Genomic DNA, 15157 nt, shown 5'->3' with positions numbered 1-15157 from the left:
ATCAGATATGATTTAGCAAGAGTGGCCTGGGAGCAGGCACTTTAAGATAAATCTGTGACAGAACAGTGGGACGCATTCAAGAAGGAAATAGGGTCAACAGGTTCCAATAAAGAAAAAGGGTAGGACCAACAAATCCATTGAATCCCAGATATCGAGGGATATACAGCGTTGGATAAAGAGAAAAGGGTATTCTTATAGCAGATATCGAGGGCTCAAAACAGCAGAAGCCCTAGAAGCGTATAGAATGTGCAAGACGGAACTTAAAAAGGAATTTAGGAGAGCAAAGAGGGGACATGAAAGGATACTGGCAAGTAAAATAAAGGAAAATCCTAAGTTGTTTTGCAACTTCATTAGGGGTAAACGGATAACTGGGGAAAGTGTAGGGCCCATTAAGGACCACAGTTGTAACGTGTGTGAGAATCTGGAGGATGTAGGTAGGTTTCTAAATGAATACTTTTTGTCGGTGTTCACTAGTGAGAGTGATGGTCTAGTTACAGAAGTCAGGGAGGACTGTGATAAAATTAAATAAATTAACATCGACAGAGAGGAAGTTCTGAGTGGACTGGCAGGCTGAAAAGTAGACAAATCTCCAGGGCTGGATGAAATGTATCCCATGTTGTTGGGTGAGGCAAGACAGGAAATAGCAGGGGTACTAGCAATAATTTTCAATTCCTCTCTGGTCGCAGAAGACGTGCCGGAGGACTGGGGGATAGCCAATGTGGTACCATTATTCAAGAAGGGAGGAAGGAATAAAGCAGGCAACTACAGGTCAGTCAGTCTAACCTCAGTAGTGGAGGAATTATTGGAAGCAATTCTGAGAGACAGAATTAATCTGCATTTGGAGAGGTGACCAGGTATATAGATGTGGGAAGTGCATTTGATGTAGTCTACTTCAACAAGGCTTTTGATAAGGTCCCACATGGGAGACTGTTAGCAAAGGTAACAGCCCATGGAATCCAAGGAGATTTGGCAAATTGGATCCAGAATTGGCTGAGTGACCAGAGGGTGATGGTCGAGAGGTATTTTTCTGACTGGAAGCCTGTGCTTAGTGGGATCCCGCAGGCATCAGTGTCGGGGTCTTTGCTGTTTGTGGTTTATGTAAAGAATTTAGACATGAATGTAGGAAGGTTGATCAGTATGTTCGCGGATGATAGGGAAATTGGTGGGCTGGTAAACAAGTGAGGAGGATAGTCTTAGATTTCAGAAGGATATAGACAGGCTGGTGAGATGGGCTGATCAGTGGCAAATGGAATTCAATCTGAATAAGTGAGAGTGATGCACTTGGGCAGGACAAACAAGGCAGGGAATACATTATGAATGGCAGGACTCTGGAAAGCACTAAGGGTGAAAGGGATCTTGGTGTGCATGTACACCCGTCTATGAGGTAAGAGGGCAGATAATACAGTAGTTAAGAAGGCATATGGGTGATGGCAGTTCTGGAGTGGTTTGGGATTGGACCAAGATTTGTGAACTGGGTAAAGCTACTATATAAGGAGCCGAGGGCGAGTGTCCGCACAAACAACATCAGCTCGAGATACTTGTGTCTCCACCGTGGGACTAGTCAGGGATGTCCTATGTTCCCCCCCCCTGCTGTTTGCACTCGCGATTGAGTCATTGGCCATCGCATTAAGAAGTCTGGGGGTATGGAAAGGAATAGTGCGTGGAGGGGGGGGGATAGAGCATAGGGTGTCCTTATATGCCGAAGACTTGCTGTTGTACGTGTCAGAATCTAGTGCGTCGATAGGGGGAATATTGGAGCTGCTTCGAGTGTTTGGGTCTTTCCCGGGGTACAAACTAAATCTAGACAAGAGTGAGTATTTTGTGGTGTCTCGGCTGGGGGTTGGGGGGCTGCCATTCGGTAGGGCAGGGACTCACTTTAGGTACCTGGGGGTGCAGGTTGCCCAGGAGTGGGGGGGGCTCCGCAGGTACAACATTTCTAGTTTGGTGGGGAGAATGAAAGCTGATCTGGCAAGGTGGGATGGTCTCCCTCTGTCACTGGCGGAATGGGTACAGGCGGTTAAAATGAACGTGTTGTCGCGATTTCTGTTTATTTTTCAATGCCTGCTGATTTTCCTGCCAAAGGCTTTTTTCAGAGAGATTGAGGGAAGGATTACTTTGTTCATATGGGGAGGGAAGGTGGCCAGAGTTAGAAAGGTGCTGCTACAGAGGGGAAGGCAGGCAGGGGGTTTGGGTCTCCCGAACCTGATGTATTACTATAGGATGGTGAATGTGGAGAAGGTGCGGAGCTGGGTCAGAGGGGTTGATTCCCAGTGGGTCAGAATGGAGGAGAGTTTGTGCAGGGGGTCGGGATTGAAAACACTAGCAACAGTGTCACTCCCGGGGAAATACTCAGGGAGTCCGGTAATAATGGCTTCATTGAGAATTTGGAGGCAGTTTCGCCAACACTTCGGGTTGGGGGCAGGGTCAATGGAAATGCCAATTCGGGGGAACCACAGATTTGAGCCAGGGAGGTGGGATGGAAATTTTCGGAAATGGGAGGAGAAGGGGATGAAGTCACTAAAAGATTTGTTTCTTAGGGGTCGGTTTGCAGGATTGAAGGAGCTGGAAGCGAAGTATGGGCTGGAGCAGGGGGAAATGTTTAGATACATGCAGGTTCGAGATTTTGCCAGAAAGGAGATACAGAGCTGCCCGGTGGAGCAGGCCTCCACATTGCTGGAGGAGGTGCTGACGACAGGGGGACTGGAAAAAGGGGTAGTGTCAGCGGTTTACAGAGCTATTTTGGAAGAGAAGGCACCACTGAAAGGGATCAAAGCAAAGTGGGAGGAAGAGTTGGGAGAGGAAATGAAGGCGGGGTTCTGGTGTGAGGTGCTCCGGAGAGTGAATGCCTCCAACCCGTGTGCGAGGTTGGGGTTGATACAGCTGAAGGTGGTATACAGAGCACACCTCACGAGGGCGAGGATGAGCTGATACTTTGAAGGAGTAGAAGGTGTGTGAGAACATTGCGGGGGGACGGGGGACGGATGGGGGACGGCGCTAATCACGTTCATATGCTTTGGTCCTGTCCAAAGCTAGAGGATTACTGGAAGGAGGTTTTTAGGGTAATTTCTAAAGTGGTGCACGTGAAACTGGACCCGGGCCCCCGGGTGGCCATATTCGGGGTGTCGGAAACGGGTGCGGCCAGGGTTGGAAACGGGTGCAGCGGCAGATGTTATAGCCTTTGCCTCTCTGATCATCCGAAGGCGGATCCTGATGGGTTGGAGAGCAACCTCTCCATCCTGTGCCCTGGTGTGGCGGGGGGGATCTGTTGGAATTCTTGACTCTTGAGAAGGTTAAGTTTGAACTGAGGGGAAGGATGGAGGGGTTCTACAATTCATGGGCATTATTCATTATGCACTTTCAAGAACTGGATAACATCGAACATTAGTTGGGGCATGTGCGTTGGGGGGGGGGGGGGGGGGGGGAGCTGTGTGTGTTAATTGCGACTATGGGTGATCCCTAATTCCTTTTTGTTATTTGTTTGTGTGAACATGCGGGCTAATGTTTGGGGTTTGGTGGGAGGATGGGATCGTTGTTATTGATATGGGGATTGACATATTTGTTACTGATTATTGTTTATTGTTGGTGGGTGTAAATTTGGGAGAAAATGTGAAAAAGGAGAATAAATTTTTTTTTTTTTTTTTTTTAAAAAGAAGGCATATGGTATACTTGCCTTTATTAGCTGAGGCATAGAGTTCAAGAGCAGGGAGCTGGGACTGTATAAAACGTTGGTTAGGCCAAAACTAGAGTAGTGTGTGCAGTTCTGTAATCCACATTATAGGAGGGATGTGATAGAGCTGGAATGGGTGCAGAGGAGATTTACCAGAATGTTGCCTTGGATGGAGAGTTTTAGCTATGAAGGGGGATCAGATAAACTGGGGTTGTTTTCCTTGGAGCAGAGGAATCGGAGGGGGGGGGCATGATTGAAATGTATAAACTTATGAAGGGCATAGATAGACAGGAAGGAACATTATCCTCTTGGTGGAGGGATCAATGACAGGGTGCATAGATTTATGGTAAGGGGCAGGCGGTTTAGCGGGGATGTGAGAAAAAACATTTTTACCCAAAGGGTGGTGGGAGTCTGGAGCTCACTGTCTGAAAGGGAGATGGAGGCAGAGACCCTCATAATATTTTAGAAGTATTTAGATGTGCATTTGAGATGCCAAGGCATACAAGGCTATAGGCCAAGTGTTGGAAAATGGGCCCTATACTTTCCTAGTTATCCGTTTACCCTTAATGAAGTTGCAAAACAATTTAGGATTTTCCTTTATTTTAAATGGGATTAGTATACTTAGGTGGTTGTTTTTGACTGGCGCAGACGCGTTAGGCCGAAAGGCCTTTTCTGTGCTGTAGACCTCCATGACTCTGCAAAGTCCTACTTACTGAAATCTGGGGGTTTGTGCCAAATATGGAAGATCTGTCTCACAGACTAGTCAAATAACAGCTTGACATTTTAAGGTATAATTCAATGAGTATGACAATATCCCAGACACCTCCATCACTATTCCTGGGTACATCACGTCTCACCGGTGGGACAGAGAGGTGACGGCACAGTGACTTCATAGAACTTACAGTGCAGAACGAGGCCACTCGGCCCATTGAGTCCACACCAGTGCCTGGAAAGAGCACCCCACCCAAGCCCACACCTCCCCCCAGCCCCGCAACCCCACCCAATCTTTTTGGACACTAAGGGCAATTTAGCATAGCCAATCCACCTAACCTGCACATCTTTGGACTGTGGGAGGAAACCGGAGCACCCGGAGGAAACCCATGCAGACACAGGGCAAATGTGCAGACTCCGCACAGACAGTGACCCAAGCCAGGAATCGAACCTGGGACCCTGGAGCCGTGAAGCAACTGTGCTAACCACTGTAGTACCGTGCCACCCTGGTATGCAATCAGGAGGGAATTGCCTTGGGAATCCACAACATCGGTTCTGCACCCCATGATGTCTCATGACACGGTCAACGAAACCTCCTGCTGATTACCACGTTCCCCCCCCCCCCCCCCCCCAATGAATCAGTACTTCTCTGTTTTTAACACTTCTTGGAGGAAGCACTGAGGGTGGCACGGGCGTTAAATTAAACCTGGCTTGGGGACTTCAATGTCCATAACCAAGAGTGGCTCAGTAGTACCAGCACAGACCGAGCTGCCCAAGTCCTAAAGGACGTAGCTGCTCGACTGGGACTGTGGCAGGTGGTGAGGGAACCAACAAGAGGGAAAAACATACTTGACCTCATCCTCACCAATCTACTTGTTGCAGATGTTTTGTCCATCCATGACAGTATTGGTATGAGTGACCACCGCACAGACCTTGTGGAGTTGAAGTCCCATCTTCACATTGAGACTATCCTCCATCGTGTTGTCTGGCGCAACCACGTGCTAAATGGAATAGACTTCGAACCGATCTAGCAACTTAAGACTGGGCAGCCATGAGGCGCTGTGGGCCATCAACAGAATTGGACCCGAGCACAATCGGTGTAAACTCATGGCCCCCCCATCTCCCCCACTTTACCATTACCACCAAGCTAGGGGATCAATCCTGGTTCAATGAAGATTGCAGGAGGGTATAACCCAGGAGCAACACCAGGCATACCGAAAAACGTGGTGTTAACCTGGTGAAGCTACAGCACAGGACTACTTGTGTGTTAAACAGCATAAGCAACAAGTGATCAAAGGATCAGATCTAAGCTCTGCAGTCCTGCCATATCCAGCCATGCCTTGCGGTGGACTACACAACTCACTGGGGGAGGAAGCTCCACAAATATCCACATCCTCAATGATGGAGGAACCCAGCACATCTGTCCAATAGATAAAGCTGAAGTATTCTCAACAATCCTCTGCAGTCTTCAGTCAAAAAAAGCAAATCAGGTCGATAGACACCATGAGCCCCCCCACTGGACGTTCCCACATAAGGATTGCATGGCAATTGCTCAGGAAGTGCAAACGTCCTATGGACAATTACTCTGCACTGGGAACAATTGAAAATGCATATTAAATCACAACTTCGGATAGTTCCGACTGTGTTACATCAATAATTATCCAGTAAAAGTTGGAAGAATTAAAAATACTTCTAACTTCTGGGTAATTATTGTACTGACCCACACCAACCCTTTTACAGGGCTTTCCCCCACACGCCACCGAACCGCCAACTACAACATGCACCCTCCGCCACGTGACTCCCCCACACTGGACTTCCATTCCCTCTTCTCCCCAGGGGACTCTCCCAAACACCCACCTCCAAGCACAACTGGACCTTCCAACTGCCTGATCCTCCACCCCTCCCCCTCCCCCGCAACTGCCCGACACTCCACTCCCCCGCCGACTGCCTGGCCCTCCACTTCCCCCTGACTGCGCAACCCTCCACCCCACCCCACCTGCTGACTAGATGGCCCTCCACCACCCACCAACTGCCCAACTATCCCTGGCCCGCCCAACACCCCCCCCTCCCCCAACCACACGACTGCCTAGCTCTGCACCCCCTGCCATCTGCCCTATCCACCACCCCCTCCCCTCAACTACAACTACCTGACCCTCCCCTCACAAACATTGTACTCATTTACCTTACATACCTACCTTCTCTGTGGCTTGAAATGGACATTATTTTCAGCAGATAATGCAATGAAAAGGGGGGGGGGCAGGGTGGTGGCCTTCTTACATTTGATTCTGCAGAGCTTGACTGAAGGCCTCAGTTCTCACCCAGCCTGAGTCAGATGGTCATGCGAGATGATATTGAGGGGATTTGCCAGGTAAAAAAAACTAGGAGCGGAATGGCAATCTGACTCTGATTGCCAGTCCATGGAAGTTCACACCCATCAGACCAGGACGTCCTAGCCAATGTTGCTGCTTCAAGAAACACCACCTAAAATAGATTCTCGGGCTATTGATTAATTTGACGTTTGTGGGACCTTGCTGGGCATAAGCTCGCTGATGTATATATTTCGATAAAAACTGTAACTATGCCTGAGGAGTAACCCTTTGATTGCAAAACACTTTGGAATATTCTAGGGTGGTGTGTTGGGTGCTCTGGATCCGTGGAACACATACAGGCCACCAACACTTAAAATAGTGCAACACTATTTTATTAAGTTAGAAACTGTTGAACATACTTTCACTGTGGGTTAACACGATGTTAGATTAAACTAAAGACCTATGCCTGTCCGAATCAGTCCATGCACTCAGCACATGGTGAAGATCTGTGCTGTAAGCTCTGTCCTTCTGAGAGGCTGCATCCCGAATGAGCGGGAACTCCGATGCCCTCTGTATATAGTGAGTGTGCTCTAACTGGTGATTGGCTGCGGTGTTGTGTGTGTTGATTGGTCTTGCTGTCCATCAGTGTGTGTCTGCACCATGATATACTGGTGTATATTATGACATCCCCCCCTTTTATAAAAAAATGTATTTGTGAGGCAATAAATAATGTGGTGAGAATGCTGCTAACTACGTGTGGGGTGCGAAGACATATTTACAGGACTATGTACATGAGAACGTGCCTGGTGCAGAGAAGCAGTATGCAACAAGAGTAACGAGATCAACACTATACACAATCCAGGGAAACGATCAAACAAAGCAACAAAACAATTCAGAGAGTCCATAAATTCGACAAGTTCATAAATTTAGTCTCTGAGGTGGCCGACGAATTCTGGTTGACCGCCTCAAGGGTGGGTTGAGAGCCGCCGGTTCAGGAGCGGGCTGGACTGCGTCAAAGTCAGGGGGAGGCAGAGTGACAGGGAGCTCTGCATAGTCCGTGGCAGGGTCAGCAGGAGGGCGAGGCGACACTGGAGGATCATGTGGCGAGCTTGGAACGAGACGAAGGGTGCGTCGATTGCGGCGCAGAATAGAGCCATCCGGTAGACGAACCAGGAACGAGCGGGGGGCCACCTGCCGAAGGACAACAGCGGTTGCAGACCAGCCACCATCCGGAAGATGGACGCGGACATTGTCATCTGGAGCCAGAGCAGGGAGATCAGTTGCACGGGAGTCATGAGCCGCCTTGTGCTGTGCACGAGACAGCTGCATCCGGCGAAGGACCGGAACGTGGTCGAGGTCTGGGACATAGATGGACGGCACTGTCGTCCTCAGGGTGCGACCCATGAGTAACTGGGCTGGCGACAGGCCAGTGGACAGTGGGGCGGAGCGATAGGCCAGCAAGGCAAGGTAGAAATCAGACCCAGCACCGGCAGCCTTGCAAAGGAGCCGTTTGACGATATGTACTCCCTTCTCTGCTTTGCCGTTGGATTGGGGGTACAGGGAACTGGACGTCACATGGGTAAAATTGTACCACCTGGCAAAGTTGGACCATTCTTGGCTGGCGAAGCAGGGGCCATTGTCCGACATAACCGTGAGCGGGATGCCGTGTCGAGCAAAGGTTTCTTTACATGCACAAATTACTGCAGACGAGGTGAGGTCGTGCAACCGTATCACCTCTGGGTAATTCGAAAAGTAGTCCACGATCAGGACATAGTCTCTACCCAGCGCGTGGAACAGGTCGATGCCCAGCTTGGTCCATGGTGATGTGACCAACTCATGGGGCTGCAGGGTCTCACGTGGTTGGGCTGGCTGGAAGCGCTGACAAGTGGGGCAGTTGAGCACGGAGATACCCTCAATTACGACTCAGGAGAGGAGATTGATAATTCAAAGGCTTTAATTACCAGAGAACCAGACAGCTGCCGAGAAGTGTGCTCACTGCACGCTGCCTACTGAACGCAACCTTATATACAGCTTCCTGGGGGCGAAGCCGGAGGCGGAGTCCCCCAAGGTTCCAAACCCGGTCTTAAAGGGGCCTACGCATTAAAGGTACATGTGTATACAGATATCATTCATCACATTCACCTCCTGTTTAAGAAAAAAACGCATAGTCCATCGGGGGTGAAGTGGAATTACAAGTTCAGTCTTTTGGGTTGTCTGATTGCCCGTGTCGACCTTCTCAGCTCCGGTGGTGGTGCGGCGGATACGGTCGTCCTCGGTGGTGGTATATCCGGGAGCACGGTTGTCTGAGCTTTTGCCCGCGTTGGCGCAGGGGGGGGTATCTGGGAGGATTGGTGCCGGCTGGGGGGTGCTATGGGGGGGGTGCTGTCGGAGTCGACAGCCGGTGCGGGGAGGGGAGCGTTGGTAGAAGGGGGGGCGTCGGTGGGAGAGCCAGCGGGTGCCAGGTCTCGCAGGGAAACGGTGTCCTGCCTGCCGTCGGGGTGCTCGACGTAGGCGTATTGAGGGTTTGCGTGTAGTAGTTGGACCCTCCCGACCAGTGGATCTGTCTTATGGCTCCTCACGTGCCTCCGGAGTAGAACTGGTCCCGGAGCTGTCAGCCAACGTGGAAGCGAGACCCCAGAGATGGACTTCCTGGGGAAGACAAATAAACGATTGTGAGGGGTCTCGTTCGTGGCCGTACAGAGGAGCGACCTAATGGAGTGTAGGGCATCGGGTAGGACCTCCTGCCAGCGGGCGATTGGGAGACGTCTTGACCGTAGGGCTAGAAGGACAGCCTTCCAAACTGTCGCGTTCTCCCTCTCCACTTGCCCGTTTCCCCATAGCTGGTCGTTCTGCTCGAGGCGATGCCCTTGTTGAGCAGATATCGACGCAGCTCATCACTCATGAACGATGTACCCCGGTCGCTGTGGATATAAGCGGTGAAACCAAATATCGAGAAGGTGCTGTGCAGTGCCTTGATTACGGAGGCAGAGGTCATATCGGGGCAGGGGACAGCGAAGGGGAAGCGGGAGAATTCATCGATGACAGTGAGGAAATAACTGTTGCGGTTGGTGGAGGGGAGGGGCCCTTTGAAGTCCACGCTTAGTCGCTCAAAGGGCCCAGAGGCCTTTACCAGACGAGCCTTGTCTGGTCGATAGAAGTGCGGTTTGCACTCCGCGCTGGTAAGCCTTGGTCATGACCTTGACCTCCTCAGTGGAGTAATGTAGATTGCGAAACTTGATGAAATGGGCAAGCCGGGTGACCCCCGGGTGGCAGAGGTCATCGTGGATGGCCCGCAGATGGTCTGTCTGCGCGTTGGCGCACGTGCCGCGGGACAGGGCATCTGGGGACTCGTTGAGTTTCCCCGGACGATATGTAATATCGTACGTGTAGGTGGAGAGTTCGATCCTCCACCTCAAAATTTTATCATTCCTTATTTTGCCCCGTTGTGCGTTATCGAACATAAAGGCGACCGACCGTTGGTCGGTGACGAGGGCGAACCTCCTACCGGCTAGGTAGTGCCTCCCGTGCCGCACAGCCTCCACTATGGCTTGTGCCTCCTTCTCGACTGCAGTGTCGAATTTCCAAGGCGGAGAGGGTTCGGGAGAAGAACGCTACAGGTCTGCCCGCCTGGTTGAGGGTAGCAGCCAGGGCGACGTCTGATGCGTCGCTTTCTACCTGGAAGAGAATGCTTTCATCCACCGCGTGCATGGCGGCCTTGATGATATTGGCCTTGATGCGACTGAAGGCCGACTGAGGCTCAGCCGTCAGGGGAAAAACCGTGGTCTTAATGAGTGGACGGGCTTTGTCCGCATATCTGGGGACCCACTGGGCATAATAGGAAAAGAGCCCCACGCACCGTTTGAGTGCCTTGAGACTACGGGGGAGGGGAAGTTCCTTAAGGGGGCGCATGACTTGATGAAAGTCATGTCTTGGGCACTGTACCGCCGAATCCTGGTGGTGACGGGCTTACAGTCGGGAGTGAGGTTCGCCAAGAGGGATGGGTGGTGCAACTTTGAGTGTCGCCAGGCTACATACCGTGAGCGGGGCAGGGGTCCGCCGAACTTCAGTGTCAGGCTTCGGTGGCTGCACTGAAAGTCCAGACCGAGCAGCAGGGGGGGCGCAGAGGTGAGGGAGGATATAAAGTTTAAAACGGGCGTATTTGGCACCTTGAATAGAGAGGTTCGCTACACAATACCCTGTGATTTGGACCGAATGTGACCCAGATGCGAGGGCGATAGTTTGGGAGGCGGGATAGGTGCGCAGGGAGCAGCGTCTTACCGTGTCTGGGTGGATAAAACTCTCCGTGCTTCCGGAGTAAAAAAAGCAGGGGGTGTCACGGCCATTGATTTGAACCTGCATCATTGAGTTTCGCAGGTGCTTCGGTCGAGATTGATCGAGTGTGATCGCTCCTAGTTGCGGGCAGTCAGAGTCCTCGGTTGAATCGGACTCGCAAAATGGCCGCCGCCCTCGGTCGCACATTTTCAGTTTTGAAGATGGCCACCGCCAAGATGGCCACCCCCATGACTCGCATGAGGCCGATGATGCGTCGGAAGTAGGCGTGTCCGGCCGCCGCGCGGCCGTGTTGCGGGGCCTGTGGTCTCGGGAGTTCGATTTCTGGACCCGATGAGACTTTTGTTTCTGGCCTTTGGGCCCAGCCAGGCAGACCTTCATGAAGTGCCCCTTCTTTCCGCATTCGCCGCAGATAGCGGAGCGGGTCGGGCCATGCTGGCGTGAGTGCTGGCCTTGCCCACAGAAATAGCATGGGGGGCCCTCGGCGTGAGCGGGTCGCTGCTCGGCGCAGGCCTGTAGCGTGGCCGAGTTTGGAGGGGATTGAGAGGGGTTCGCAAGGTCCGCAGAGTACCTGCGGAGATTATGGTGGGCCGCTTCCAGGGAAGAGGCGAGCGTTACCGTGCTTTAGAGGTCCTTCACTCTGTCTTCTAGGATCCGCTGTCGGATGTACGTGGATCGGATACCGGACACAAAAATGCAAGTTCATGTGGACTTCTGCCGTCACCATTTTATGGTCGCAGTGCCTGGCGAGCGCGGTGAGTCTCTCCAAGTATTCATCTAGCGTTTCCCCGGAGCACTGGCGGCAGGTCGAGCGCAAATGTCTGGCGTGTACCTAGTTTATCGGCTTTACGAAGTGCGACTGTAGGATTTCGACCGCCGTTTCGTACGTTGTAGCTTTCTCGATCACGGAGGATAGTCGGTGGCACACCCGGGCATGTAGTAAGCTCAGCTTGCGAGGTCCGTCAACTTCAGTCTCTGAAGAATTCAGATAGGCCTCAAAGAACCTGACCAGTATTTAAAAATTTCAGTGGCCTCCGGCGACCGAGCGTCCAAATTGAGCTTCTCCGGCTTTAGACCGCTGTCCATCTTGATATAGTCTGGTAATTAAATTGAGATACCCTCAATTACGGCTCAGGAGAGGAGATTGATAATTCAAAGGCTTTAATTACCAGAGAACCAGACAGCTGCCGAGAAATGTGCTCACTGCACACTGCCTACTGAACATAACCTTATATACAGCTTCCTGGGGGCGGAGCTGGAGGCAGAGTCCCCCAGGGTTCCAAACCCAGTATTGAAGGGGCCTACGCATTAAAGGTACCTGTGTATACAGATATCATTCATCACAAGCACTGTGTTGGCTATGTCCTCATTAATGCCGGGCCAGTACATCGGGCCCGTCGGCGGCACTTTTCCACGCCAAGGTGGCCCTCGTGCAGTTGTTCCAGGACAAGCTGGCGCATGCTATGCGGGATGACAATGCGGTCCAGCTTTAGAAGGACCCCGTCTACTACCGCCAGATCATCTCTGACATTATAGAATTGAGGGCATTGGCCCTTGAGCCACCCGCCCGTTAGGTGGCGCATGACACGCTGTAGCAAGGGTCAGCCGTCGTCTCGCGGCGAATTTGGACGAGGCGTTCATCCGAGGCAGGTATATTGGAGGCCACGAATGCCACATGGGCGTCAACCTGGCAGACAAATCCCGCTGGGTCACATGGAATGTTGACTGCCCTGGAGAGAGCGTCAGCAATGATGAGGTCCTTACCTGGGGTGTATACCAGCTGGAAGTCGTATCGCCGGAGCTTTGAGAAGAATATGGAGGCGAGGCGTCATGTCGTTCAAGTCTTTCTGTATCATATTGACCAGCGGGCGATGGTCAGTCTCGACGGTGAATTGAGGAAGTCCGTAGACATAATCATGAAACTCAACAACACCGGTCAGTAGGCCCAGGCACTCCTTTTCTATCTGCGTGTACGGCTGCTCCGTGGGGGTCATCGCACGTGATGCATATGCAACAGGGGCCCATGATGAGGCCTCATCACGTTGAAGGAGCACTGCCCCAATGCCGGATTGACTGGCATCGGTCAAAATTTTGGTCTCCTTTGCTGGATCAAAGAAAGCAAAGACCGGGGCCGTGGTCAGTTTTGCCTCGAGTTCTCTCCATTCGCGCTCGTGGGCAGGGAGCCATTGGAAGTCTGTCGTCTTCCTGACAAGGTTCCTGAGAGCCGTGGTATGAGAGGCGAGGTTAGGGATGAATTTCCCTAAAAAATTGACCATGCCCAGAAATCGGAGGACCGCCTTCTTGTCCTCTGGTGTTTTCATAGCTGTGATGGCAGCTACCTTGACCGCATCCGGCTGCACACCCAATTGGGAGATGTGGTCCCCGAGGAACTCAAGTTCCGTCTGACCAAAAGAGCATTTGGCCCTGTTGAGGTGGAGGCCATGCTCATGTATACGTCTGAATACCCGCTGGAGGCGACTAACATGCTCCTGCGGGGTGGTGGACCAAATGATTATGTCATCGACATAGATGCGAACACCTTCAATGCCTTGCATCATTTGTTCCATAATCCTATGGAACACTTCCGATGCAGAGATGATCCCAAACGGCATCCTGTTGTAACAATATCTTCCAAAGGGGGTGTTAAATGTGCAGAGTTTCCTGCTGGATTTATCGAGCTGGATTTGCCAGAATCCTTTTGAGGCGTCGAGTTTGGTAAAGAGCTTGGCGCGAGCCATCTCGCATGTGAGTTTTTCACGCTTGGGAATTGGATAGTGCTCTCTCATAATATTGCGATTTAGATCCTTGGGATCAATGCAAATGCTCAATTCGCCGGAAGGCTTTTTTACACATACCATGGAACTGACCCAGTCGGTCGGTTCTGTGACTTTGGAAATCACTCCTTGGTTCTGGAGGTCCTGCAGCTCCTGCTTGAGGCGGTCCTGGTTGATAATGGCGTTGAGCTGCGCCCTGAAGTCAGTGTCCTGAAAGGCAGACGCGTCAGAAGGAGAGAGAGAGTGAACTCTCTGAACTAGGTTCAACAGCTTGCATGCCTGCGCGCCAAACAGGGAGGCTTTCGAGGAGCCCACGATTTCAAAGGGAAGGATGGCTTTGCGTGACCTGTACGTCACTTCAAGTTGGCATGAGCCGCTGGCAGCAATGGCATTGCCATTATAATCTAATAGCTGGCAGGCCGATGGCAGGATGGCTAGTTTGACACAAAGGCTTCGGAGGTCAGACTGGGCCAATGAGATTGGCGGAGGCACCAGTGTCCAGGCGGAATTGTATTTGGGATAGGTTGACCGTAAGGGTGGCACACCACTCATCGTCCGGATCGATGCTGTCTACCGATAGAGGCTGGATTCTTTGCTTCGGGGACACCCTGTTTTTTGCAATGATACCGACTCGAAAAGGCGCCTTCGGGTCCTCGGTGTCAATATCAGGTAGCAGGTCCGAATCGGGCTCGGTGACCATGGGTTGAATGGCCCGGACATTCCTGCGAGGCTGACTGGAGCGACGAGAGTTGGCAGGCTGTGCTGATCTGAATAAAGCAGCATAGTGGGCAAGTTTGCCACATCGCAGGCATCGTCGGGATTTGGCAGGACATTGCCGCTTTAAGTGGTCGGAGCCACAGTTGCTGCACGTTGTAGCGTCCGTACGTTCGCTGCGCCACTGCGCATGCGCGGTGCGATCGTACGTGGTGCGCGCCTGCGCAGTACTTTCGTCGACGTCCCCTCGTTCGGTGCACACAAGCGCGGGAGTCCACGAAAAGCGCGCAAAATGGCCGCCCTCATCCAGGATGAGGCCTTGGAGTTGCTCGATTGCTTGGACCCGTTCTAACTCGTGGGGACGTTGCCGTGCCGTTTCAGCCGCTTGGATGTGGGAATACCGACTAGTGGCGTGTTCGTGTAGCACGCAGGTCTCGATGGCAATCGCTAGAGTGAGCTGCTGGCGTAGGGGGTCCGACTGAACACCGAAAACGATCTGGTCGCGTATCATGGAGTCTGAGGTGGGCCCGTAATTACAGGACTGCGCAAGGATGCGGAGGTGGGTGAGAAAGGACTGGAAAGGTTCATCCTTACCCTGCAAACGCTGTTGGAATACATAGCGCTCCAAACGTTCATTCACCTCGATGTCGCAGTGACTATCAAACTTAAGGAGGACCGTCTTCACCATCAGC

The 15157-nt window shown here is 52.0% G+C and overlaps 1 protein-coding gene and 1 long non-coding RNA gene across 7 annotated transcripts in view; one reads left to right on the top strand and one right to left on the bottom strand.

Moving 5' to 3' along the window:
- The window catches only part of lrrcc1 (leucine rich repeat and coiled-coil centrosomal protein 1), a 218278-nt gene that overhangs the window by 1695 nt on the left and 201426 nt on the right, over nt 1-15157 (bottom strand). The window contains exon 20 of one of the 6 annotated variants that reach the window (XM_072467941.1): nt 9153-9336. The exons of the other annotated variants lie outside the window; for them this stretch is intronic. Within the exon in view, the coding sequence (XP_072324042.1) occupies nt 9253-9336 (84 nt within the window). The 3' untranslated portion in view covers nt 9153-9252. Of the gene's footprint in view, nt 1-9152; nt 9337-15157 lie in introns of those variants that run through there. 6 annotated transcript variants of the gene reach the window in all.
- LOC140385615 (uncharacterized) overlaps nt 1-15157 on the top strand; it is an 81498-nt gene that overhangs the window by 44795 nt on the left and 21546 nt on the right. The window lies entirely within an intron of this gene.

This window comes from Scyliorhinus torazame, chromosome 11 (genome assembly GCF_047496885.1).
Source record: "Scyliorhinus torazame isolate Kashiwa2021f chromosome 11, sScyTor2.1, whole genome shotgun sequence".
NCBI classification, from domain to species: domain Eukaryota; kingdom Metazoa; phylum Chordata; class Chondrichthyes; order Carcharhiniformes; family Scyliorhinidae; genus Scyliorhinus; species Scyliorhinus torazame.
This window is presented reverse-complemented; position numbering and strand designations above follow the sequence as displayed.